Source organism: Anas acuta, chromosome 9 (genome assembly GCF_963932015.1).
Source record: "Anas acuta chromosome 9, bAnaAcu1.1, whole genome shotgun sequence".
NCBI classification, from domain to species: Eukaryota; Metazoa; Chordata; class Aves; order Anseriformes; family Anatidae; genus Anas; species Anas acuta.
The window spans coordinates 23,753,384-23,781,362 of record NC_088987.1 but is presented as its reverse complement, the minus strand read 5'-3'; the positions used below and the strand labels follow the sequence as shown (position 1 = coordinate 23,781,362).

The following is a 27,979-nucleotide window of genomic DNA, read 5'->3' as shown; positions in this document are numbered from 1 at the left end:
TTTATCAATCCTTAACATCTGCATTTAATATTTTCTTCTAAACAAAAATACAGATGCAGCAAATTACAGTCTTTGACAACGTACAGTATTTACCTTCTCTTACACGTATTTTAATTCTAATTTGGTCATTAATACTAGACTCATTACTGCAACGTGTTACTTGTAGTAAAAGTGCCACAATTGAACTATAAACATGACATTGCCATCTTAAAACTGCTTTGCTATAAATTGTAGAGAATATACAGTTACAAAGTCATTGTGTTTTTATCAAAATATACAAACCCCCCCAGACCTAACACAAGCTATCAATATTTTTCTTATGAACTATACAGTTATATAAAATATTTGTAAAATTATCTTTATATGTATAAATATTCTACCTTATTTGCTTTGGTCTATAATTATCATCATACAAGTCCACTTAGAAAATATCTCCGTGTACTTTCTTTGAAACATCATTGTACTTTCCTATGTTTATTCTTCTGTTATCCTTATTTAAATGGAACCAAAGCTGCCATGAAACCAAACAGTTCTCAAAGGGTTCACAGCATTCACCAATGACAGAATAAATAAGTGGACTATATTATTACTTCAATCGATGCTGTAGTTATCATTCCAACTGTAGTTTTACCATACCCAAGCTATAGTTTCTTTTAGAATATTCAAGAAAACAAAGTAAACAAATCGTATACCATATTTGCACACAGAATTAAGTTGAGATTCACTAACCTTTGTCCTGGTTTAAGTTTTTAACACTTTGCAAAGATGAATGTACATGACTAATTGGAAATGCAGATACCTTACAAAAGAGCCCTATCATATAATATGCAACTTGTAGACATATACCCTCGTTAACTCTTTTAAAACCTCTTAATCTCAGTTAAAATTAATCACATTTTCACAAAATAGTATGAATTGTAAGATTTATTTTCGTGATGTCTTCTGGAAGCCTACACCCTTCTGATTCTTGGTGAATGCAAAACAAGAAGCTGGAAGGCTCACCATAACCTTTTGGGTTGGCAGGATGATGGAGGCAGAAACACTTCTTCTAACACTTCTTTCTCCATCAACCTGTTGCAGGCACCTCTCTGCTCTGGGCCCACTGTGCTGAGACAAGGGACACAGTGACAAAGCTTGCCTGGGGTGAGATGCTGGGATCTTTACTGGGATCGTTGAGCAGGGATATAGGAAGTTAGATGTTGCATTTAAGGCATGGGGATGACAAGGAACCCTACAAACTGTCCCAATCCCTTTTTATATATAGGAACTGCCTCAGGGATACATGTGGAAGCAGGCATCTGAGCGTTTACCTATTCCTCCCAAAATCAAATGACTTATTGGGAGTTGCTCTGTCATCTGTTGTCCAGACATTATTCCAAGATGTAGAGGAAGACTCTAAATCTTCTTCTAAATCTGCTGCTGCTGAGAAGAATAGTATTTCTAAAAGACAGGAGTTGCAGACTCACCAGGAGGTGGAAGTTTATATTCATGAGTTCCTTAATCTAGGCTGTTTCAGAAGAACAATTTTCTTTAGACAGATGCAACTGAAAAGTGCTACCAGGCCACTGACAGTTGAATCTTTTGGAATTTTTGCCATTTGGAAGACCGGCTATTATGTGTTCCACTGAATCTTTATTACATGTCTCAGAGATATCGTACATCTGGAACACTTTCCGTACAAGCTCTCAGAGACTTAATGCTTATTAGGGTTAACGACAAAACAATCTGGAAAGAAAAAGAGGTTTATGCTTCTGCATGTGTTTGGTAAGTGTTGAGTTACAGAAAAGCACTCCAGAACTCAACTGTACTTCGGCATACCCAAATTCAAGAAACATTTCCTACCTTCACTTCAGAATACACTAAGTCACATTTTCTTTTATAAACACATTATTTTTTGTTTAAACAATTGCAATACATGGTTTCTGCAGCAAAAATTCCTTCTATAGAATATACTTTGAACCTACATATTTATTTTACCCAGAGTGATTCCTCACTGTAAAATAGTTCAGTGGCTAGTTTCTTGTAACAATAACTAGAAGGGGGTTGGTTGGTCATGATTTTTTTCTTCTTTCTCTCTGTATGTACGTTAGAAGTCTATTGTGGTGAAAGTATTTTGGGTCTTTCACATTAAGTTTGTATTATTGCAAATACTAGTTATCCTTTTCAGTATTATATTTTTTCCTCCTTTTGCATATACAACATATGTTTAAAAGACACAATCTTAGTAAATGATACTAATTAGAGTGGAGTTTTCCCATTCAATGCATCTACATTTTCTCCTATACACATAATTTTGCATTTTTCTTCTCTTTCACGCAACTACCACTCAGAGTATTACTTCTGGAGTTACATTTTGTATATTTTTCACTTCGCTTCCTTCTGGGCGAAGAAAATGTTGATTTTCCAACAGCTGAGCACTTTCACTGCAAAACTGTTCTTTTCTATCTTGTGGACCTGGACTTTTGAATAGATGTTTCTTCTGGTGCATTCCCAGGGCAGCTGCTGTCTTGCAAATTTTGGGGCACTGAAAGCAAGCGTATCCTTTTCCATTATGCTCACGCACATGCCGTTGCTCATGGTTCCTTTTGGTAGAAAGGTACAGGAAACTCTGTAAGCAGAACTGACAGTGGTAGCGTTTTTCTCCAGTATGAATTCTTTCGTGTATTTTGAGTGTTTCATTTAAAGTGAATGCCTTGTTACAGTATTGGCAGACAAAGTCTTTGACACCTAAGTGAATACGTTCATGTTTCTGTAGATTTCCAGGAACTGAAAAACATTTCCCACAGGTTTTGCAGGTATAGGGCTTTTCCCCAGTGTGACACCTCATATGCATTTTTAAGGTGGATGGACTTTGAAATTGTTTTTGGCATAATTCACAGATGTAAGGCTTTGAAGTAGCAACATGCCAGTGCACATGGTCTTGAATTTCTGCGTTGGAAGATTTATCTCTTTCACAGAGCTCACAGTGAAGACTGGGCATTTCTGTGTTCTCTTCTTGACTGGCAGCTTTTTCTTCAGGAGCATTCCTGAGTGCATACTCCCGACTGCACATACTGTGACTTTCCATAACGGTGTTTCTGTTTCCATGCTTTTTCCTCCATTTGGTCTTTTTCATTTTTCTTAGCTGTTTAGATTTCTTTTTTGGTTTGTAATTATAATACGGTCTCCAAGGCTTATCACTGGAGTCCTGATCACTTACATCATCGCACATTTCTGCCAGCTCCAGGCACTCTGAGCTATAGAGCCTAGATGGGCTTCTTTCCTTTATCTCCATTTCCGACTCCTCAATTAGGTTGTCCTGTTTGGACTCGTGTTTAGATTTGCGGCCCCTTTTACAGAACAGCTTAGATCCTAATATATGCCTTTTTACAATAGCCTCGTTACCAATTTTTACTGTTATTTGGCAAAGAGGAGCAACATTGCTGTCAGTAGATGTTCCAGGTAAGGCAGGCTTTGCGATGTAAGTTTCAGTTTTACTCGATTCTTGAACAGTATCAGTGGTTTTGCTGGATGAACCTCCAGACCCTTGGATGTGCTGCATATCCTCAGTTGCTTCTGCTCTGGTGCACTGCAGTGTTTTCTTTTTCTCCTTAATAGTTTTTGGTTTGGTAATGCATTTTCCATAATTATCTGACCCATATTTACTGTCATCACTTACAGATTGACTAGGTAGATTACTAGATGATTCTGTCTTACTGTTTTCTATGGAAGTGACTGTTTTACTGTGCATTATTACTGACGAAACTCTGCTACTGTGCATTATAACAGAGGGTGCAGAACTGCTGTAACTGATTACAGAGGTTGAATTTTCATTCACGTTAGTTAAAGACACAATTGAGGAATCATACTCACGAGAACTAGAGTCATTTGGGGCAGTGGGACCTCTTTTGTCAGCTGTGAAAAAGTCTCTTTGCAGGTCAGAATTTAAGATACCTACTCCCCAAGAGGAAGAATTCTGAGTATTTGTGGAAGGTGCTGCATCATTACACGAAGAGGTGTCCAGGGCAAGAGTTCTGTTGTTTGTTAGTATATTACTTTGAAAATTCAGTGATGGTAGCTCAGAGCTAAGAGAACTCTGAATGAAGCAGTTACTAGGAGCAGTTTCATTAGCTTGGCTACTTGTTTGAACATTTTCATACGCAGAATTTCGGTAGGACTTATAAGGTAGTCGCCTGCATTTCATAGGTAGAAGGCGATAAAGTTTGTACGGGTACATGCTTGGTTTTAAGCCTCCATTGGCTGTCTTCTTATTTACTGAGAGGCGATGGTCAATTGCATGGAACGATTTCTGATGATTTTTTAGAATATAGTAAGTCATAAAAGTCTCCAGGCAGAAAATGCACTGATAGCGTCTTTCTCCGGTGTGCCAGATCTCGTGTCTGGTGCGATACTCAGCTAATGCAAATACTTTGTTGCAGTAGTGACAAGGGTATGTTCTTCTCCAGGAATGCACATTTGCATGTCTTCGAAGGCTTGACAATGTTACATAACTACGTTTGCAAACTATACAGGTATATAATATCTGCCCATCAACAACTTTAACCAAATGATCTGTTTCTGGTAAAGTGCAGTTTGCATTAGAATAATCAGTGATGCTGTTTTCAGACAATAGAGGCTCTGCGTTTGCATATGAACTTCCATTCCTTCCATCCGTGGCAGTATAGTTATCTGAAAAATTTTGTTCATTTCCATTGTGAACAGATAAGCTACTTGATCTCATACAGACTTGTTCATGACTTTCCAGTATATTTAGATTTGCAAATTGCTTGCTGCAGTATTTGCATACGAAAGTTTCCTGATTCTCTGAGTGGAGCTGAAGATGAGTACTGAGTAATGCCCTGTCACTGAATGATTTCGCGCAGCAGTTACAGTTGTAAGCAGGTGGAACAGTTGCTGCAGATCCAGAGATATTAGCAGATTTGTTTTCCTCTTCTCTGGGCAAATGGAAATCTGCTTTACTCTGAGGTTTTGGAAAGGAAACAATTCTCTGGTCATTAACTGCTTCACGTGGGGTTTCTGTGTTGGTCACTGTAGAGGCCGGTGCTTTTGCTACAGCCAAACCAGTCCCCTGGGACTTGAAAGCTGCCTTAGGAGTACTGCATGCTTGTTTTGCTGGCTGAACAAGTGGTGTTGCTTGGTGGTTTTCATAGTGGTCTTCAACTGTCTTGTATGAAGGGCTGCTGTCCTGTTCAAAACACGGTGTTCCTTGAAAAGTATCTCCTCCCGAAGAAACTGCGTAGGAGTGCTCTGCCAGCGTACTGGCTGGCTCGGCATCTTTGCAAGCATCGCTTCTGTCGAGGTTGACGTTGGGTGTTTGTATCGTCTCAGATACCTTTTTGAAGCTTGCCCTCAAATCAAGTGGAGAAAACAAACTGTTTTCAGTTTCAAAAATTGAGAATGCATTTGTAATTCGTGGTCCATTTGTAACAGCAGATTCTTCGTGTCTCTTTTCATGTTTTTCCTCTTTAACAGTCCCTTTCTCATTGATACAGTATGCATAGGGGCAGGGGGAGCTTGAGAAATTAACATCTGTAAGATCTTCAAGAAATGATATTCCCAATTTTTTCCCTGCAGCTGCCAGGTCTGTTACAGTCTCCTGCCTCTTAACAACTACTGTGGAACTGTAAATGTAGTTCAGTATTTCTGTAAACACTTCAGCTTTGAGATCATCTAGCTCCAGTACATGACCTGAAATACAGATAGTACGACTCCAAAAAATGTTTTTAAAGTAAAGGCTTGAAGCTGCCAGCACATTACTATGGGCTTTAAATTTGGTGTCTTCCACAATGATGGTGACATCACATAAAATACCCCTAATGCGCTGTTCATTTAAAATGGAAAGTACAGTGTCACTGTGGAAGTCGTCTTTGAGATCCTTTGAATGAGACATGACTGTCATCTACAAGGAAAAAAAGAACAGTGTAAATATATTTTGAGGCAATTGTCATTCATTTCGATTACATATCAAGTTTATAGTTCCATATTTTTTATAATTGTTTTTAAACATATTAACTTTTAAAATGTTGAGAACGAGTAAAATGTTGTCATAGCATTTCAGGTTGAAGTCACGTAGGTTCATTCACGCCAACACCACTGAAGGTAACCTGGCTTCTCAGGACAGCAGGGATGATTTATGTACAGTGATCACCAGGTAGAAATTATTTTCTCCTGGTTGTCTGACACTGCAATCTTAGATGCATTATCAGCTTCATCAGTTGCATATTGTTCCCCATTTCATTTGGGCTGTGCTACTGTCTCAACGTACAAGTCTCTCTAGATCCGACACATACAGCACCTGCAGCTCATTGCTGGGAGTCAGACCTTCCCTGCGCCTGCACTGCCCCATCATCCACACGGTGCCTACCATTGGGGACCACGACCACCAGCTCTTGTTTGTGCCACTAGGTGCATCTGCTCAGCTTCACACTAAATGACTCACTGAACCCTTGAGGTAATTCCTCAGCACGTGACCAAGGTATTTGGCAGGCGCTATGGGGAAGGCAAGTTGAATCGCTGTGGTTCTGTGGATACCAAGGACTTTGCTTTCTGGGGCTGCTTGTCAAACAGTCATGTTAGAACACAGCCACATTTGATCAGCTTATTAAATCAGTATTTAAAACAGGGATCAGAGATTCCCATGAAATAAAGTTTCAGCTACAGGATAAGGCTTTATAAACAACTGAGTGCACAAGCAACAAAGTTTTGTAAATAATAGTGGAGCACATGTAACATTGTTTACATAATTTAAACACTATTAAAAAAGTTTCTTAGATAAATAGTTAAAACCCTGAAATTATAAATTTAGGGAGTAAAACGGGTAATAGAACATTTTTTCCTTAGTTAATAGCTTAGATTCATAGTGTTCAGTTTATAATGTAACAGTGTTTGTTCTTAATTTCTACCAAATAATAAGATTTCATTGCAATAGCAAATACTGTTAAATAATTGCCAATTTATAATAATGAGGTTCAGTGTTGACCAAAAAAATGTGTAGATTATCCAGACTGTACAGTATGGCTATGCAGTGGTTTACTGACTGAAATAGAAGATGCAAAATATGAATGAAAAACACACTGATGAAAGAAACAGATGGATTTAACATCATGTATATGGAAAAAATCTCTGGTTAAACCAGTTCATTTTTGTTTCATTCAAACACCAAATTAAAGGGGTTGTTTTCACTTGTTTTTTGTTTTCCCCCAAAACTCCAAGTTATGTTTTCTACTACTGCTGGCCAGGTCATCAAGAAACAGTTGTCCTACTGACACTCACCAATCACTACAGTAAAAAAATCTGCTTATTTAATTTTAAGACCCTTTTCTTCCAATCTGTGTAATCAAAACGTACCTTAAATAATGACCAACTGCAGGTATTTTGTAATACAGATTAAAACAGCCCCATGCCGTAGTGCTCTAGTAAGACAGGAGTACCTTCTGAACATTCCAGTTACTCTTCCAAATGGAAATGCAAAGCTTAAAAATTATTATGGCCCTTTCCACCAGAAAGTTAACATTTAATATGCCAACTTATTTTTAAGATGGGTCAGATCCAAAGCGTGAAATAAGGTTTCAACTCATATTCACGAAGCAAACAGCAATGCCAACTGAGAACACATTGGTTTGCCCACCCAAGCTATTTGAAAGTAGTCCTTCATTGAAAACAGGGTCTTTATCACAAAGTAGTAAGGGACATCACACATGCTCTAGCTGATCTAGTTGCACTTTGGACAGCGTATCACAAAGCTTATTTCACTGCAAATCAAATCATGAAAAAAAAAAAAAAGAATGACCATCTTACTGTTAAAACAAACAAAATATAATTTGATATATTTCAGATGAGGCTTAGAAGTAAGATTTGTACCTTACACTGTTTCTGTCAGGGAGGTATTACCCATGCAAATGGCCCAAACTGCTAATACATCTACTGACTGAGAATTTTCAAGGCACAAAATTCAGAAAAATCAAAATAGTGATTTTTAAAGAATATCTCTGATGCTTATATATACCATGGACAGGAAGAAGTGAATTCATCAGTACAGTTGTGATAGAAATGTAGATGTGTATTATTTTGATTATCTGGTCACTTATAGCTGTAAATCTAGATGCAGTGTTTTGTGCCTTTAAATTATAAAATCATAGTTTGTGTTTGTTCATTACATTTATTTGTCTTAAAATAAATATTTATTCATTTCGAGTGATAATATGAAATTCACAGTAATTGAGTACAGTTATTTTCTTTGGTTTGGTATCTGAAAAGAAGTAAATAATTTTAGTTTTTTACTATCATATCAAGTCCTGGACAGAAAGAATACTGACAAAAACACTTCTTCAAGCAAGCAGCCACTATCACATAATTGATTCTTTTTTCTCATTGACAATGTCTGAGATTACATCTAACTTGCTCATATGATGTTGTACTAGAAACCAACTGTCAGACATCAAAAACATTTCACAACGGGAGCTATTGATAGAGTTATTTCCTGAGTATAAGAAATAAATGATGTCAGCTCTACTTCCCAGTGAATTACCCCCAAAGGAACTTGCCTGTGTTTTTTCTGTTTCTTTACAGGAGACAGCTGGTTTTAGTTCAAAGATGCATCATCTGACATACTGTTTGCTAAATATATCAGTTTCATACTAAGAGGCATTTATACACGAAGTCTAGTGTTTTTAGTAGAAGTCTTGCTATTCAACTAGCTATTTCAAAGTTTACCCTCTTGAGAAGAGAATCTTTTCTATTTCTACTTGAGTGTACATAGACTGCCAATTTTTGTAGCCTGTGAACCATGGACATGGTGGTATCCTAAGTAAAACATTGAGCTAGATTCCTCGTGTACAAGCAGCAGAAACTATCATTTGTGTTTTGGATGTATACTTTTTTTTCCTCCCCTATGTGCTAAACCATCTGCTATTGTAAAGTTACACAGAAAAATTCCAGAGCAAATTAGTTTTTAGGTTCAACACTTTTTGTTTCTGTTTCAAACTATGCATTCCCAAAATAGTCCATTTATTCATGTGTGTAATGATTTTCTCTACCGGCTTTTATTGTACTTGTCTTGCTTCCTTCATTTGTCAAAAATGTACCTGAAGTGCTGTAAAAACAAAATATCCTACCTAGAACACACACAAATGGATTATTTTAGGAATAGTTTACATTTCATTTCAAGTTGGCACGGCAAGAAGAAAAGCAGCATTTTAGTTTCCAGGAGTTGTCTGCTCTAACCAAGAAACATAGAATTAATAAGAAAAGATATCCATATTCATTATTATAAAAGGTAGTTATAACATTACCTTTTCTGACATCAACAGAATACCACTGCAGAACAACGTAACTTCTAATGTTATTTTCATATTTGCCAGAAAGAAAGGTCAGAGACTGATGCATCCAAATACAAATGTGACTAGCCATGCCTCACAGCTGATGCTGCTAATTATAAGAACTAGATCAGTCAACTCCACATGGACACTGCAGAGGCAAGATGCCACTGCTGATTTTCATATCAATATTATTTTGAAGTGAACAAAGATCACACGAGTCTTTCTGGCCTACAAATACCAAATATAACAAAACAAAACAAAATCCTACCAAAGAAGAACAGTTCCAATCTAGGAATATTATTTTTAACTCTTGCTAAGCTTTGAAATCTATTGCCAGGCAAGTGCACCACATTACCCAAGAGGAGACTTCAGTCCCCTGAATTTAAAAAGGCAAGATAACGGCACCAACAAAACCCCGTTAGGGCCAATTGCCTGTACTCAGGCCAAATAAAAAACAAGAGTCTGAAAAACTGTTATTACAGTTTATCAACTTTCTGTTTTTTTAAATTCCTAACATTTCCACTGGGATTTTAAGGAAGGTGCTAACACTTCCTGGTGCCGCTCTCCAGGCGGACACAGCTTCGTAGGGCCTCCCTCCTCCAGGTCCAGCCGGGCAGGTGGCCGTGCCAGGCTGCGTGGAGCAGGCGGCCTTCAGCCGGCCTCCTGCCTCCAGCCTCAGGCACACAGGGAAATTTTAATGATGGCTAATTATACTTAACAGCTTGAGCGGCTTGCAGCTTAGTGCTACGCTCGATGTAGCGATGCCCTACTGCTGCAAGCACACTGACACGTCTTCTATTTCAGACTCTTGGTTCTTGCATCCTTACCTATTGATATAACATTTCGCTCTTCTATTTATTACAGCTTCGTAGGCATTATGGACTTCAAATCTTTTTTTTTTCACACCGCTTCCTCCAACTCAGACAGCTGGAGGGCGGCAGAACAGCCCAAGCACGCTTTTAGTATCGGCACTCCCTCACTTCCCAGCTCGGCCCTGCGAGCTCATGGCACGAAAGCAGCCGCGGGGACCCCCGCAGCCCCCGGGGCCGCCTTTCCCCAGCCTCGCCCCTCTCGCAGCCCCCCGCCCGCCGGGGCTCGCCCCGCGGCCCGGTGCCGCCGCTGCCCACACGGTGGAGCTGGACGCCCGCGCAAGCCCCGTCCCCTGTAACGACCGGAGGCGGGCGGGGGCGGCTGCTGCCCCTGTACAAGGTGATCCGCGCCTCGGGGGGCTCCACCGCCACCGCCGGCCGCCCCGCACAAACGCCGCACAGTGCGAGCTCCCGGCGCAGCACCTTAGCGTCAGTGCAGCGGCCTGTCCCGGGGCAGAGCCTCCGCGGGCGGCAAGCGTCGGCAGCCCCTCAGCGGCAGATAAGGCGGCGGCGCTTCCTGCTTCTGGTAACTGCGTGCCCCGTGCGCGGCGCTCAGCCGAGCCTCGAGCCGAGGAAGCGACGCACATTAGCCTGCAACGTGACTCTTCCTAGCACCAGCACAAACGCTTAAGCAGCCTGACGCTCGATGCAGCGCAACTCACTGTGTCCGAGCTACGAGGCGATTAAAACCGCGTCTGCGGGGTCCCCCTCGGCAGCGAGGAAGGCGAGGGCGGGCGGCGGGCTGGCGGGGCAGGTGCCGGCTTCCTGGCGGCGCGGGGCCGCCGATGGCGGGCGGGAGGGCGCCGCCGCCATTTTGCGGCGCTGCTCCTGGGCGGCCGGCTGCGCCCGGGGCCGGCGCCGCGCTGGTTTCCGCGGGCCGGGTTCCCGTTAATTTCACATTAAGCTTTGCGCTTAATTTACGCGGCCGCCTGGGGCGTTCATAGTGTTAGGAAAGGTGTTTACGGGCAAGCACCGCAAATTTAAAGCGGTGAGGAAATCCAGCGATTCCCTGTATCCGAGCCCCGTTTCTGTGATCACCAGTGCGGTTTGATCCACGTTTAGCGTTCCTTTAATGCCTAACAAAGACATTTATTTGCCTTGCTCTCCTTCAAAGCCTTTCTCACACGAAGAAAGAGAAAGCGTCTGTGGAGAAATGGAACTCGCTACAGTAACTAATGCAACTCCCCACTAAAAAGGAGAGAGATGAGGCGTTTCCTTTAAGTAACCATATCTGAAAAAAGCTACTTTCAGATCTTGAAGTTCATTTGCATTTACCTTCTTTCTTTATCTGATTATCTTGTTTTTAACCATATATAAATTAATAAAGTATCAAGGAGATGCATGTTTTGAGCAGTCATTCTCTAATTTCTCTTATTTTAAATTATTTATTACCTCAGGAAACAAGTGCAACAACACTACTAGTGCTTCAGAAACACTAACAAATGTAAACCTGAATAAAGAAGGAAGGAGTTTGATTTGCTTTAGCTATATACCCCAACATATTTGGTACTGCCTTCCAGCACATATTATTCCCTCTGCCTCTTTCCCAGGTACTTGGAATCATGTAGCTAAGGAAAAAAAAAAAGTTTTTTAAGTCAGGTGGAAAACATGTAACATAACTGAGAAGCAGATTTTCATACTCACATGAAGGTTATTTTAATCTTGGCCTTTGTCTGTTGCTTATGTACTGTTGCTTAGTATTGTTTTAGGCATATATATCTATCAATATGTATTAATGAAGATTTCTGACATGTGCCATAAGAAGTATTTGTGACAAATGTTTTGTCAGTAGGAATACAGTAATATGGATTAAATTAAATCTGTAATACATTAAAAGAAAGAAATAACCATGCCTTACTGAGCAATAATAAATACAAGTATCATTTTACATTAAGTGAATCAAATTTAAGGAAGAATATGTTTTGAATTCCCACTAAATCTTCATTATTATTGCTTTATTTGTATTGTTTTTAAAATCAGAGGCACAACTGTCATTTGTTTAGCAGATATCCTCAATTTAGAGACATTATTTTATTTGTTCTTGACCCTTTGATGTCCTGGTAGTATCTATAGACAATGTAACAGAGTTGAACTGATTTTTTTATTTTTTATTTTTTGTGTGTGTGCATGTGTGTGTGTGTGTGTGTTTTAATTAATAATGTGTTTTCTTAGGGCAACTTTAGCTCATCAACTATACAAAGAATCCCTTTTTCTGTGGCCAGCACTGTAATTGAAGGTGCTAATTTCCACAAATAGGTTTGAGCTACTTGGAATTCACAGTCACATCAGCTTCTTATACATTAAAAACACTTTGGAGTAAGAAATTCTTTATGAGGCCATCTTGACTGCACCCAAGACTTTACCTTCCCCTTATAATCATTCATGTAAAAACATTTAGATGCAAAGAAAATGGATTACTTCTTACATGGCATAATTAATTACAAGGTATAGAGAAAATTGCCAGCAAAATTCTTTAAAATGAATAAACAATCCCAAGGCTGCCGGAGTGTGCTGTGTGAATGCTTTGCTGAAGTCTGATAATCTCACTTCTGCAAATCATGGCACGTGGTATTTTTTCCTTAAGAGTATTTCAGGCTGCCCAGGAAAAAAGAAAAAAAAATGTTCCAATATTCCTTCCTAGCCAAGCAGTTTCAGTTCTTAAACAACAGCAGGAAACAACATACATAGCGTTACCATCTCTTGCAAATTCCTCATGAGGATTTTGGACAGGACTTGACTGGTTTCTTTCTCAATGCCTTGAGCAGACCAGCCTATCGAGGAGAAAAATGCTTGGATGGACTGCTTTTGCTCTCACAGCTGAGGCCAAGGTGACTAGTGATGCTGCTGAGAAGGAAAACAAAGCTCTTCACCCATCAGGCAGCCCAACACTTCACTCAGGCAGCCCAAAGTGGCTCCACTCCACTTTCTGTTACATGAGCAAGGGAAAGAGTGGCTTTGCATAACTCTTCTCCTCTTCCACAGCTTTGAGTGGAGTTAGAAGACAGGGGAAGGAGCCCATTTATGGAGGCCCGTGGCAGCTGCCTGCTGCTTGAAGTCTGACCAGGACAGGGACACGCCTGGCAGAACTCATTTGATTCTCAAGCTGCACACATGCACCAAAGAAAGAACAAGTCTTTCCCTATGGTATATTGGCTTCAATATTAATTTTAGTTATGGTGTAATCTAAGTCCCATTAACACTAAACACATCCAAATAATTTTTGAAGGTATAACTAAGATTGTCTCTCCACTAGTCTAAAGAAGAAAATGAAGCAAATGCAATACCTGACATAAATCCAAATTCTTCTTTAGCACAAAATAGAAAAGCTTATGCTGTATTGCTACTAAGAATCAGCTGACTTTACATCTTGCTATCTCTGAACAATCTCAACATTATTTCCATTTAAGTCTTCATATTTTTTTCTATGCTGCTGACAAGCTACTTTCTAGCCTCCCACACTTCTGGGACAGAACACAGTCCTTAGCAAGCACAGATCAATTGCAGTCATGAAGCTATGTTTACAGACAGTGTTTTCCATTTTTCTATTGTTGACCTTTGTCAACAAAATTAGCAAATTAAACCTTTAAGTTCTTTTCATTTTGGACAATTACTATGTTGTCCATTCGGTTATCAGAAAGACAAAATAAAAGTAGTGCAACCAGCCTTTTGTTTTCAAATTTTCAGAGGAAACAGCCTTTGAATATCTGAATCAACATACCTAAGAGCACCAGATAAATTGTTTGTTCAGGGCGCCACTATTATTCTTGGTCAGGTGTGCTGGGGACCAGGCAGATAGAGCCATTGTTGCCCTTCACTACATACAGCTGACGCAGCAAATCCTGCTAGGCTGAAAACAGAGCTAAATCCCTTCCCCCGGCAACACCCCTGCTTTGGTGGCTTGCTCTATAGCCAATTTTAAAACCGGAATCGGTCTTAAAGCTGTTAACTAGCCACCGCTGATCGCCAACATTCCTTATTGAATTTGTTTTTGGCATTTATACTGCTAAAATTTAGCATGCCAAAAGCAACACATAAGTGATAGCTATTACTCTGAATCATTGCGTAAGTGTGGCAATTAATTTTGGCAACTTGCTTGACACAGAGAGTAACTTCGGCTGTACGTTCTTAAATATTCTTAGACTCCATTCTGTGCTGACCCAAGCCTTACTCCTCTTCTGGTCTGCTGTATGCTTCCAACCTAAAAGCTAGAGCAGGGTCTCTGTGCAAGCTATGGGGGAGGACTGTGGCAGTGAGAAGAAAATCTTGATGGCTCTAGCTCCGGTTTGTGCTGCGTGCTCAGTCACTAATGTGAATTACCTCAGGTACAAATCCTAGCCAGACAGTGAGCTCAGTTCAGATGGGGAACATCAAGAAAAAACAAGAACAATAATCAGTCAACTTGCATCTCCTTAATAATTCCCTGAACTCTTACTGACTCAAAAGGCTTAAGAGTATTGTAGTGCTTGATGCTGTATAACAACAGGGTTTATGGTTCAAGATTGTGAAAAGATTCATGTGATAGTGTTCAAACTATCCAGAATTATACTGGATTCTGGTTTACTTGACCACTGAGTGTTATAGAAATGTTTAACATTTTCAGGATAATCTTTGTGTGCTAAATCTCAGTGCTGTGTTACGTATGAAGCCCCCTCTCTTAATGCATACTACAAAAAATTGAATGGGAATGTTTTAATTGATTTGAAGAGGGTTTTATTTAGGCTATCGATTACAACACCTTAATTTAAGCTCTGAATTTGCAGATCCACATTTGTACTGTCTTTTTAATTACTAGCGTTTTGGACTTAGACATATCATCTAGGGGGTAACAATTAAGCCAAAGGGTTGTACAGTTTTCATTTTATATGCAAATGAATACTTTGAGAAGAAAGGCCAAAAATACTGTGTACGTAAACTTGCTGAAGTCAGTAAACAAATTTGTCAAAACGGATCTTGCGTATCTGAAATTTTTTAATCCGGGAATATAAAACAAAACAGTATGATACAAACACTTGCACAGAAAGTATGAGTACTGCCTAAATGCTACGTCCAAATCTTATTCTGAAAGTCCAAGGACAATTGCCATTCTGACTTCTACAGACTTTTCTCTTTCCCCCCCTTCTCTTTCTGTTGTTGACTGTGAGAAGGCAACACGTGTTCACATCTCTTTGCCTGGATATGTTGGATAGAATGAGAGTGCTACAGACAACACTAGGTTTTGTTGTTGTTGTTCCAAGTGGCTTTAGTTTGTCATCGTGTCAAACAGAATAATCATACTTGCATCCAAATGCTGGTGCAAGATTCAAATTTACAATGGCTGAGCATTTCTGAAAGGCAACAGAAACCTTCATTTTCGTGTTCTGTTGTCATAAAGGAGTTCTATTAAGTATTCAGAATCTCAGAGAAAGGTTTCGATTCGCAGACCAAACCCAGTATGTCAATTCCAAGTCCCATTTAAAGCTCAATTTAAACTCACAAGAGATTTCCACTGAAAACATGAGTTCTTTAGGTTTAAACCTTTGAGTACTAAGAATCCACATTGGGCCATGCACAGAAATCTTTTTATATGGTGATTTTGAAAATGCATGCATTATTATGAGCACATGGTATGTAAATGCATTGGGCTGCTTAATAAGTATTCACTGGCACACATCTGCAGCTTTGCTTATGTACCTTTTATTCCTATGTGGTTGCCAAGGAAACAGGTTATGGCCCAGTATTCTACCTAAAATATACCAAGCAAGAATTCTATGGTAATTTACTTAAAATAGGTATAACTTTGGTTTTCCAGTATATTGCTTCTGCAAGTCCAGGTAACTTGAATCTATCTACTTTTAATATTTTATTAATTTAAACTTCTAATTCCATCATATTGTCTCTGATTATCCGTTATCATTTTCTGTCATACAACATTGTGTATTAAAAGTAAACTTAACTACAGAAACATTTTAAGATATTATAGGAATTCCAGATGTTTTTGCTTTTATTTTTTTTAAATTCAGTTCCTTATCTTACATTTTGCCTAGTACCCTTAATTATGTATTTCTACTTTAAGATTTCACAACATTAACGACTATGATCCAACAGACCGTTTCCTACTGAAATTTATGCAAATAGTGCCACTGAAATCAATGAAACAATTCCCTTGCTGTAATGCAAATTATACTCTGTGATGCAAAAGACCACATTCAAAATTAATGAATTAATCAGGGTTTCATGGATTATTTCATTCAATACCTACATACATCAAATCTAAAGCACAACTACTAGACATGTTTATTTTAACCACGATGATTATTGTATATTCACAGTAAGTAGAAAGTAAACTGCTACAATTTGAAAATGTCATGCAGAACTCCTATTTTGAAATACTCTGGTTATTCATCCATTAATTTACAAAGTGCTGTTTATACCTCATAATTCAGTAGCTTTTTTTTACTACCCCGATTACAGTCATATATAAGGGTAGAGGTTAGCCATTTCTAGCTGAACCACCTACAATTATATCAGAAATGGGTGTTGTCACTAGGAGAGTTCCTCTACCTTTGTCGTATGGCACAGACTGGTAATGAACATTGGTGGCTCGGATCCACTTCCAGAGAGCTAACTTTCTGGCAAGCTCAGGAGGTTTCCTGGCCTGCCAATACGTTTGGTTTGTACAGATCATTGGAGGCTGTAACAACCTGTTAGAAACATCTTTTCTGTCTGATTTTACTTCACTAACTTCTATGGCAACAAAAGCGCAGCAGGAGGATGGAAAAATCCAACAATACTGATAACTGAGTAGAGTGATGCAGTACCACAGCGATAACAGTCTCTGAAAGGATTCTTAAAAAGGTAGATCTTAACCAAAAAGAAGTCATGCAACAACATGGTTTTAAAGTATTCAATACTTAAGCTGTTTTTCTGTGCGAGTTTTAAAGAGATTTCAGCTTGCTATGATCACCCCATAGAGGTACGCGACTAAAATCAGGTTGTTCTTCTGTTAGCGCCTTTTAGAAGTGGTATTGACAGCTATGTTCTGCAAAATAATCTCAGTAATTTTGTGACCTCTGTGGCTACTTTGTGTCAGCCTGCAAAGGGGAAGATCCCAATGTAATGACTAAATTATTAGTCAAGTACCAATTGCCAAATACGTTGTGTAATTCATTTAAGTTTTTAGTGGAATGCTGTGGGACTCTAAATCCACATCTGGGTGCTTGCAACACATCAGCAATAAAACAGGACAGCTAACCAGACTATTAGGAATACTGCGTCTGCCTGCATTGTTTTATTGTGTTTTAACCTGTGTATTGTAAACTGGATGCTGTTTCATATGTCCAAAAAAGAAATCTAAGCATGGTTTCAAGTTTAAAAACATTTATTTTATCGGGATCGCTGGAAAATTTAGACTAAAACCAATCCTTGGCTCTACTTCCTTTCCCCCATCTCAACTGTATCCAAGTCATTCCTAACACTTCTACCTAATCAGACCTCAAATAATGGAGGCTTCACAGCTTTCTCAGACAGTCTGTTCCTGAGTTTTGCAAGTTGAAGTCAGTGGAAAGCAAGTGGTTTTTAGGATTAGCTATCACAGTTTGCCAGTTTAGAAAACAAATTATAGTATGGGGAGAAACAATCATCTTTAGTAGTCAAATCCCTTGACTGCATATAAACTGTCAAAACCAATTACAAGTTATTCTTTATCTTAAAAGCCTCCCTGCATTTCTGCAGTCTTTCAGAGAGCTTTTTCTTTCTCCTCTTTCTATTCTGCCACTTTTCTTTCAGCCTCTTTTATTACAGATAGCATCATGAGTCTTTTCTGGGCAGCTCTTGTTCTCCGGAATACAGTTCCTGTATCTCTCTGCTCAAATGACTCATCATTGTTGAACATCCTGATTTTATGTTATTGTACATAAAACCCCCTAATAACATTTCATATAATAGTTTAAAAATTATTCAGAACATGGCTTTGTTCCAGAGATCCTAAACAGAATCAAATTGTTTCATACAGCAACTGCAAAATCTTACAGATAAGGAATTACGACTGAGCTGATAGCCTTTTTTATATTCCAGCAATTAATCATAGATACATCTTCCATTTACAAATATACCACTATACTTTTATAAACAGCAGTATGCAGGCACTACAGGATCCGTTACTTTGGCTTTAAAATGTAAAAAGATAAGCTTTTGTTTTGTTTTTGTCTGAGTACATTTTTGGTATATCTTGATTTTAGTAAATATTCTACAGCTTACACATATGCCTGTAACAAAGACCAGAATGAAGGAGATTTGCATTAAGCCATTATCCCAAACACCAATAATGTCCTAAGCACATCTACATTGACAAATGACTGTCAAATATTACGGTGAATGGGAATCTTAAACATCCAGGAATCCAGAAGTAAAGGAGCTTATTGACTCTAAAGAATTTTCAAATTTGACAACACTGGAATTCAAATGTAGTACTAGACAAAATGAAGCCCTTTTAAAACACAATGAAACAATTCCCATGATAAAATACAACAGAGACACTAGATGACCCAAAGGCATTAATTAAAAGGGTTAATTGTTACCTGCCCATTACTACCAGAGTCTCTGTGATAGTCTCACAAATATGATCTGAGCATAGTTTCACACTGCTGCAGCTTCAAATCAAAATGAAGTTTAGAGCCAGAAGTAACCTGAATCAGAAATGTCATTGAAAAGCAGTAGGATAATGCTTAAATGAATGATTTTTAGTTTGATTTCATTTTTACTCAAGTTTTGTGTAGATTTTCCATTAGGCAGGAGTGGAATTAGCATGGATAAAACACATTTTGATTATAAAAAGGAGGGCTGAGTATTAGCAATTACGCTCCTAGGATAAAACTGTACAGAACCCCCCTCCCTCCCAAATAACATCTGACAGACTGTGCTCGAGGTGTGAAAAACTGCACCTGTCTCTATCCCCTGTAGCCAAGAAGAATAACATGGATGGAGTTTACACCAGAGCTCGTATGGCACCTCTGGCTATAACGTTCTGAAACTGTATTAGGTGGGTCCAACTGCCATGGCTATACATGCAGCAAGCCACAGAGAACAGTCAAACTGGAGTCATCTTGCAAATTACTGGAATCCTCCTTAGTAAATAAATCAGTTTCTTTTGCTAGAAGAAATTATTGTCCACAGGCTGCCAATGAGTTTTTCCAGAATCATGAAAGCACTTGAGTCTAGCCATATTAATCACAAGAGGACTTGCATCCCCTAATAAAAGAGCATATTTGCAAATGGATTTAAAACAACTGTAGTGAAGCATGCTCATGTAACGGAGCTGCACTTGCTTTAAATGCCTTGAGTGGATATATTTGAACACAAAGCCATAATAAAAACAGTTTAACTCAAAGTGCCCCATCTCCTCTAAAAATAAATATCAATGGCAATAAATAGATTGCTTCTGCATAGCATTAGCTCAGCAACATCCTTTAAAAATAACCACACAAAATAAACAAAAATGCAGTTTTGATAACTACATGTAATGGCGCACACCATATAACATTTTTCAGACCAAAAAAAAATAAAAAATCAGAAGGAATCTACTGGAGATAAATCAAATTACAAAATAACATGCAAACTTTAATATGTCACTTGAGAGATGCTGCTTATTATGTTTTCAGCTCAGCTTCTTTAGGTGGAACACAGAAATACTGCACCATGTCAAGCTAATCTCATAATTACGAATCAAATGGTTTTTATTATCATTATTAAGCACTGGCCTATTGAGGCAAGTGACAACAGTCATATTCCTGAGCAGTTTTACGCTGTTTGTTTGGAGTGTACTGAAGTGGTATATTTAGAAATAAATGAGAATTAGTTTGATAGTACTGAAACTCTCAAGGCTATTATTGATATAATTGGCTGAACATCTAAATACCTCCTTTGTATTAATTTTCAGTGCTGAGTCCTCATCCAAACAAAATGCACTTAGTCATTTTAGAGTCAAGGACATGAAAGGAAAATGGCTACCCTGCTGCAAAAGTCTCATTGCAGTAGTGAGAATTTCTCAAGTCACGTACAAAGGGGATTCACAAGGAGATACACCACGTTACAAGCACAGTGGAGACATTCAGTAACATCTGTTAACTGCGGCACACATAAGATTTCTGATTTACTGATATTGTTAAAAACATCAGCTAAAAATAGAAATAAGGAATTATAATACTTAATTTTTGCAAAATCTGTGAGGTCTGCATATCACCGTAGACTGCAAGTGAGCTTATTTTATAAAGTCTTACTTAAGATCCTACACAAGTTATTTTCCAGTCTGGTTAAGCAGCTCTTTAGTTGAACTTCAGAATAGGTCCACTATTTAAAGAAAGGTTTATTAACATTACCGTGGCTGAATTCAGCAAAGGTGAAAGAAGGTTTAAACTTCTGATTCTCTACGTTTCTCAGCTACTAAATGTTTCAGTGATACTTTTATACTTGTGATAATGAAACTATCACTTTATATACACGCAGTACAAACCTTGACCTACATGTAAGACTAGGCTAAAATAAAAAAAAAAAAAAAGAAAGAAACTGGGGTACGTTTCTGGAAACAACCAATACAAAACAGGAATAAAATAGTTTTTTTCTTGTGTACAGCTTTATAAACATGGCATCGTTTAATAAATGACAGCCGCATGGAAACACAGAATGAGATGAGATTCTCATTTAGAACCGAAAAGAAACTTAACTGTAAAATTTCCATTTGCACTGTGGTATTGCTATTAAAGAGAATAACTTCGTATTACATCTCTACTATTGCACCTTTTAAAAGGATTTGGTTGCCAAGGAAACTAGTTCTGGCCCAGTATTAATCTGAAACAAATATATTACAAAAGTTGGTGTAAGTAGTACAGTACTCATAATTATTTTTATTCTTAATGCTCAGATTCAGGTTTTTGTACCTAAGGCTGTTAAGCTTTTATTTCATAACCTTATTTTTGTGTGAAGTAAAACACACTTCAGTGAGCTGATACTCAGTTTAAGCTGACAGGGCCATCTATATCAATCTCTCTCTTTAAAGTCCTTCTATGTTAAAATAAAAATAAATGCTGCAGGTGTATGTTTGTAGCCAATTCTGAAAATCTAAGTATGAAGCATACTAATCTTTATTTAAGATTTCGCACAAAACACAGAAAACCGCTTACGACAATTTAAATATTTTTCATTTTTCTTATCTACCTTAATTTTTATTTTTGCATTTTAACTGCAAGCTCAGTAATGGTTATAGTCAGCTTTAAAATATAATTGAATCAATAGGGTTTTCAAAAATTCTTTTGTTGCAGAAGCGTTGCCACGCCCTTAGTACATATGATTATTTTAACAGGCATGATTGTTCTACTTTCACAATAGATTTTTTTTAAAAGCAGATAAAAACAATTGTCATGCCAGTATGTGAAGCCAACAATTTAACACTGCAGTTTTCATTATCAATTTAGCACTGTTTTTTGTTTTTTAATCTGAAAGCTACATTCTAAAGCCCATTTCATGTACTTGCAACACTGACCAAGAAATCAGTAAAACATGCAAATCTCAACCTACCTGCGTGTATCACTTAGTGCAGTGTTAGCATGGCAATGCACCCAGCCATTTTTATGTAAAGCGATGGAGATAAATTCTATTCTTGGTCTTCTTGATAATTTTTTTAGAAGCAGTTGTCAAAAATCAGATGGGAAGCAGCTTGAATAGACCGTGATCAGGAGAACTGAGTTTATCAATAGGGAAAGCAGGAGTGGGGAAAAAAATGTCCTCATCCAAGGTTTTCCGAAACTGCAACACAAGGTTTTTTTTTTTTTCCTCCTCCTCAGAGTGTTTGAAGCTTGAAGCTGACCACTGCAAAGGCCACTTGTCACATTTACTGAAAATCAGCCTATTGATATCACAGCTGAAAATATAAACTCGACAACCAAAGCCCATTGCACAACGTGGACTGCGTAAGAGTTAAAAATAGATGCGACGTGCCTCCTACCTGCATAATAAATATGTAAGTTTCAAGTGCTTTAATTCGATATTCACATTAATTAACAATACAATATACATTATTTAAACTACAGTAAACGCAAGAAGAAAAAGGGTGACACCATCTGGAAGCACGGTTTGCTCCTTTCTCTTTCTTTCCTTTTTTTTTTTTTTTTTTTTTTTTATCCTTTCCAAGGGCTAATAATGTAGTTTGAATGTGATGACAAGCTAACAGCTCACCACATTGCAAATGAAAAAGAATTCTTAAGGTGATGCTCAAATATCTAAGCCTGAAATGAAGCACAAGCCAGTCTTCACTACTGCATGATATGGCACACAGACCATTTAACATACTCACATTTGAGATACTAGGCACGGTATAATGAATTCAATACACAGCATGCACACAGCACAAGCAACGTTAATCCTGCCTGCCATTTTAGGCTTGCAGGAGTAAGATACATACTGCAGCACAGCTCTGGTAAGGGAGGAGGCAAGGGACAGCTCACCTTAAATGCAGTATCTGATTAATGTTGTAAGTGACATTGCGTATCAGCTACAGAGTCTTGGTTCAACTGGGTGGGAGGGAACAAAGAAAATTGTCATCAACTGGTGATGCAAGATGAGCTCCAGTCACTAACACTGTTAGCAAACTCCAAATTCTACAACAATACAGTAGTAGACATTTCAAACTCTTATCAAAATCTGCCTGTGCAATGGCTGAGTCCGCCTGCCGAGGAAAAAAAAAACAATCTTCTTGCTTACTGGAGAAAGGCTGGATTGACTACGGTAACATCCTCTTGAAGCAGAAAGATTTCGTATCGCACAGATTAAATCCTGGATGCATTTGCTGTGCTTCTCTAATTTCTAAGTTTTAGAATTAAAAAATAAGAAGACAATTAAAAAAAAAAAAAACACAAAACATAATTAAAGATGTAATGCTCATATAAATAAATAATTTCTTTTTTTTTCTTTCCTTTCTGCTTTTTCTCTTTTACAGTCCCTCAAAATCCTGAGCAGTATTGACAAACCACACAAGCACAGGGTCTGACTGCATGATCAGCTGTCTGTGTCTACGCTACACCCTGTTAACCACAAGCAGTGTTAGAGCTAAATATATCTGCAATGCAGAAACGGTAGGTGCTGTGCTATACAGTTCTGATTAATTATAAAATATTCTTCTATCCTCAGATATAATAAAAAAAAAGAAAAAATGGTGCTGATCTCCTTCAGGCACGGTATCTGTCAGATTTACAAAACATAAAAGCTACGCTAAGTATCCTGACCTAGATAGCACTAAGAAGACTTAAGCAGCATACAAGCATACTCACTGTCAAAGCAAGGAAAACGAAACAATGATTGTCTAACCAAACTGAAAGCAACAGCTCACTACCACAGTATGAATTCCAAAATGCTACATACAGTATATGCACATCTCATGTTATTGGGAGATGCAAAGCTCCTTTTTTTTTTTTTTTTTTTTTTTTTTTTTCCCCTTCTCAGAGGCTTTTCTTAGCTACGGTTGCACAATGACACTCTGACATCATGGAGGTCAATGCAGCTACTAAAGTGCTCTCGTCTTTTTTTTTTTTTTTTCCTTTAAAAAAAGGGTTTTGAAACATTAAACTGAAATAATAATAACAATATTAATAAAATCTGCATCATCTACTTAACATCTTTCTTTTACCTGCTGAGATCAACGCCACATGCATGTTGTTCTGCTAAATATGTTAAATTGGTATCACCCACTGCAGAGATTGCACGAGTGTAATTGTGGGAATTAGGTTTTTCCAGATAAGTAGAAGTGTTACAAAAGGCTTATTTTCTGGAAATTTTCAAAATACAATGAAACATTTCAAATATATAATGAAAAAATATGCAGAGAAAAAAATAAAAACTGCTTATCAGATTTTTTAAAATGCCTAATAAACAAAACTGTTTTTATTTTCCTTGTCACCATGTCTCCAAAAGGAGAATGAAAGTACCATGCCACAATTTACTATGACCTGAATTATTTTCCCAGACGGCTAAACCATCATTTGAGGTAAAACAAACCGTAAGACCCATCTATATAGCAAAGTGCCCCACCCCCACTTCCAGTGACTTCTCATAGCTTCCTTCTCTCTACCCCAAATACCCCAAGCAAATATGCACCACTAACCAGAACTGCGAACATTAAAGTTAGCTCCGAAAATATTTCACAAAAAAAGGCTTATTTAGGCAAATGTTGTTTGCCGTATGTATAAGTGAATATAAATGCTTTCTGACCAGCTGCTAAAATAGACAGATACTTTGAGGCCAGATTCCATACAGAGAGGCACTATCTTTCATCAGACCTGCCAATACAGCTGAGAAAAAGCAAGTCGCCAAATTTTCAGGCACATACTCTCATATTCTTCCTTATGAATTTGTGTACCCTCTGATTTTTTTTTTTCCTAAAAGAATGCTTTTTTTTTTAAAAAAAAAAAAAAAACAAAAAAAAAAACAGTGAAAACTACTGTTAAGTATTGGATTAAATAAGAAAACATTGCACAGCAACAACAAAAGATTGTTGTGATATGTACATATTGGATTTGAATTAGCTTCTTGTAAAAATAGACGATCTTGTTTCCTCTTCTTTCTTTTTTTAATGATTAATATAGATATATACTCGGAGATTTTTCTTTGGGAAATTATTTGGCATTTTATTCTCTCTCATTTTACAGTCTGGGAAGGAGATGATCCTAACAGTCAGTGCTTTAAAATATTCAGAATACCCTTCCATAAATAGCACATCTGTCACACAGAAAGGGAACCCAGCCAGCAGAAAGGGAGACCAGACCAACAAAAACAACTGCTATTCCTATACATGATTACAAAGTAAGTTAGGATTTAAGTAATCGTTTATTTGGATTTTTTTGGTTTGAGCTTTTTAAATTAAGAGCTGTCTGTCAACTGAGCATGCCAGTGTATGTAGGCTTAAAATTAAAAGATTGTTAAGTATGGAAACATTTTGATTTTTTTTTTAAACGTTCATCTCTTAGTCAAATAAGACTATTGGGCCTGTCACCCTGTTTAAAACCATGACAGAGCTCCTATAAATTTCAGGAAGTTAACTTTTGGGTCTTATTTAGCAGTCTGTTAGGTTTACGAATATTTCATTACAATCTGGGAACTAAGTGGTGGGTTTGCTTAAATATAATGGTTTGCAGCAAAATACAGATTAGAAAAGCATCACAATAAATAAATATGTTCCTACAATCTAGGGGTCAATGTTCTTATTCTCCCAGGAAAGTACTTTCTGGGAGGGACACAAAAGTCATTTTGTGTTATGTGATTTAGGGCATAGCAAAAGCCTGCCAGCAGCAAACACAGCAGAGGAATCTCACAGTGAACAGGGAAGTGACCTTGTCCAAATCTTTATGCATACCTCTTATTTCAATGAGCCATTTTCAGTGCTCCAGCCTTATAACTCTCCAGGCTTAGATTTCAAGGATTTTACTTCAGATTCTACATAATTTTAGTTCAGATATCAGATTCTAGGCCCTTCACCACTTCATAAATAAATCCCAAAAAAACACACGTAGAGGTTGCACACAGTAGGCCTGATGTTCAAGGCAGAGATACATTCACACTGTATTATTTCTCAGGCAGAAGCTTGGATTTAAGCTCCAGCCTGATTTGTGCCAAAACTGTTACAGTCCCAAGACTAGGAACTGGCTTTCCTGATTCTTGACTTCAGAATTCCCTGCCTTTGCTGGGTCAGGAATATGTCAGCCCATGCCATGAGGTTGTGTCAGTTCTTTATTCAATCAGCTTAGAGTGAGGCTATTTCAAGTATCCTCACTGGATCCCACAGGCTGTTTGCTCTGTGAACTTTTTCCACTTTAAAGCTTCCTACTTGTAAACATGCTTCCTCTTCCTCTGTTTATCACCACTCTAGAGCAACAACATTTAATCTCCCCTTGCACATGATAGTTTATCTAAATTGGTGAGGAGTGAAGAGTCCCAATGCCACTTTGTACTGCAACCTCCACTTTGTGGTATACAGTTTCTCAGAGGAAGGGTCCTAATCCTCTGTATAGATCATTCGGGTAGCAGGAGCAAAAGTCCCTGAACAGTACTGATTTTTGTCTGAAAGTATTGCCACACCATGTTATCTTAAGCAGGAAATACGTGAGTGCAGTCTGGTAGATTGGGAACTATGCCAAGGACCAACCTTAGAGAGATAAGTCTGGAAGAAGACTAGCAGGGGAAAAAAAAAAAATCCATTCAGTTTTATTCAGATTGGCTCACTTCTGTTTTTATTCAACATGGACCCGTACTGGACCAAAAGAATAAATTGTCCCTCTAGCTATAGAGGACACCCTGGATGTGAGAGTTATGCTCAATATATAAATGAATTCAACCTATATACAGGTGGGCTTATTCCCATTTCAGTACTTAGTGTGTTTTTTTGTTTGTTTTTAATTTAAAATGTTTGTCAAATAAATGAGCAATGCAAAACAAACTATAGAATCAATCCCAGTCTCAAGAAACTGTAGTCAACTGCTCTGTGATACCATCCCTGCAAAGCAGTGACAAGGGGACATGAAGCACAGCTGGGAATGCAGGGTGGGGGTTTTCTGAAGTGCATACCAGTACCGTCTACTGTCTTTCAACAAACCTGCTCTTGGAATAACTCTTTCAGCCTCTTAATTTAGCTGCATTAATTACATTTGTCTCTTCATTCCACTAATGTTACTGGGAAAAAAAAAAAAAAAGAAAAAACAAAAAGAAAAAGAACAAGACTCTATTGATGAATAGTAAATTTGAAGTTCAGATTACGGAACCTGAAGTCTGCCTTTCTAGAGCCACAGGCAAGCAATTTGTGTAAGCATGTAGCAAAAATTGCCCCAAGACTAAATACAGATTAAATCATTTGTGTGCTGACAGTCTTCCCAGACTTTACCACAATTCCTTCCGTGTCTCTATATGGCTGGACACATTCTTCCCGTATTTGCTTGGAAAAAAACAGTTGTTTGCAGTTATTCCAATACATGCTTTACAGACTTCAATTTTTGATTGCCATACACACATAAACAGGCCATGAAAAATAACGCTTAAGTGATCTGGACAGAACAGAGTTCAAACTCCTGGTATCCCTGTTTAGATGGTGATGTTTTTCAGCACTGCTGAATTAAATGAAGAGCAGCATAGGAATGCATTTTTTTTTTTTTTTTAAATACTGAGATTCTACAAAAATAGCAGGTACTATATTCTGATATACTGCATTGTATCAATGTGTTCTGAATCTGTATGAGTTAGGAAAAAACATGGATTTACCTAAATTGAAGAATCACAGACAAGTCACATATATATGACAAGAATATATGTCTGTGAAGAATCACAGACAAGTCACATATATATGGAGGTGCTATCTATGTCTTTTTTTTTGTGAAGCACTTCTAACAGCCACTTACAGTCTAGTACTCTATAAACTATAGAATTATCTTTAAGGATTAAAACACCTGGGATTCACTGTAAACAAGTGATAAAAGGCATTTCTTTAAAAGCTAAATCTATCTGAAGAATCTGAAGTGATGACTTAACAGGTTGTATCTTTGTATTCTCTGTGTAACATGATGCTCAAAATGGTCAGTAATAACAAGTGGCTTTGTCTTACTTTTTCTCTGAATAGAGCTTTAATTACCTCTATTGATGAGCATGGTGTCTCCCTCTAATTATACCGCCTAAGACCCTATTTGCTTTCTGAACTGCTGCCAGACACTATGCCAAAGGTTTCATATTTCTGACTCGTATCACTCCTGACTAATTTACCTGATTAATGAACTTAGATATTGAAGTGTG

The 27,979-nt window shown here is 37.9% G+C and overlaps 1 protein-coding gene and 1 long non-coding RNA gene across 7 annotated transcripts; one reads left to right on the top strand and one right to left on the bottom strand.

Moving 5' to 3' along the window:
• Positions 1-23,576, bottom strand: ZBTB38 (zinc finger and BTB domain containing 38). 6 transcript variants are annotated; one of them, XM_068692708.1, is made up of 3 exons: positions 23,482-23,576; positions 22,660-22,725; positions 1-5,899 (listed from the first exon to the last, which is right to left on the bottom strand). In XM_068692708.1, exon 3 carries the CDS (start codon positions 5,897-5,899, stop codon positions 2,327-2,329), a length of 3,573 nt encoding a protein of 1,190 aa, XP_068548809.1. In that variant the 5' UTR covers positions 22,660-22,725; positions 23,482-23,576; the 3' UTR covers positions 1-2,326. The 6 variants fall into 6 exon arrangements, with proteins under 6 accessions (XP_068548809.1, XP_068548808.1, XP_068548805.1 ...); XM_068692707.1 differs by having other exon boundaries at positions 22,916-23,569; XM_068692704.1 differs by lacking the exons at positions 22,660-22,725; positions 23,482-23,576 and adding an exon at positions 21,734-22,153.
• LOC137861378 (uncharacterized) lies at positions 22,036-26,872 on the top strand. The gene is made up of 3 exons (XR_011099564.1): positions 22,036-22,175; positions 23,151-23,286; positions 24,856-26,872. It is a non-coding gene; the product is annotated as an uncharacterized lncRNA (long non-coding RNA).
• Positions 26,873-27,979: the final 1,107 nt, after the last annotated feature.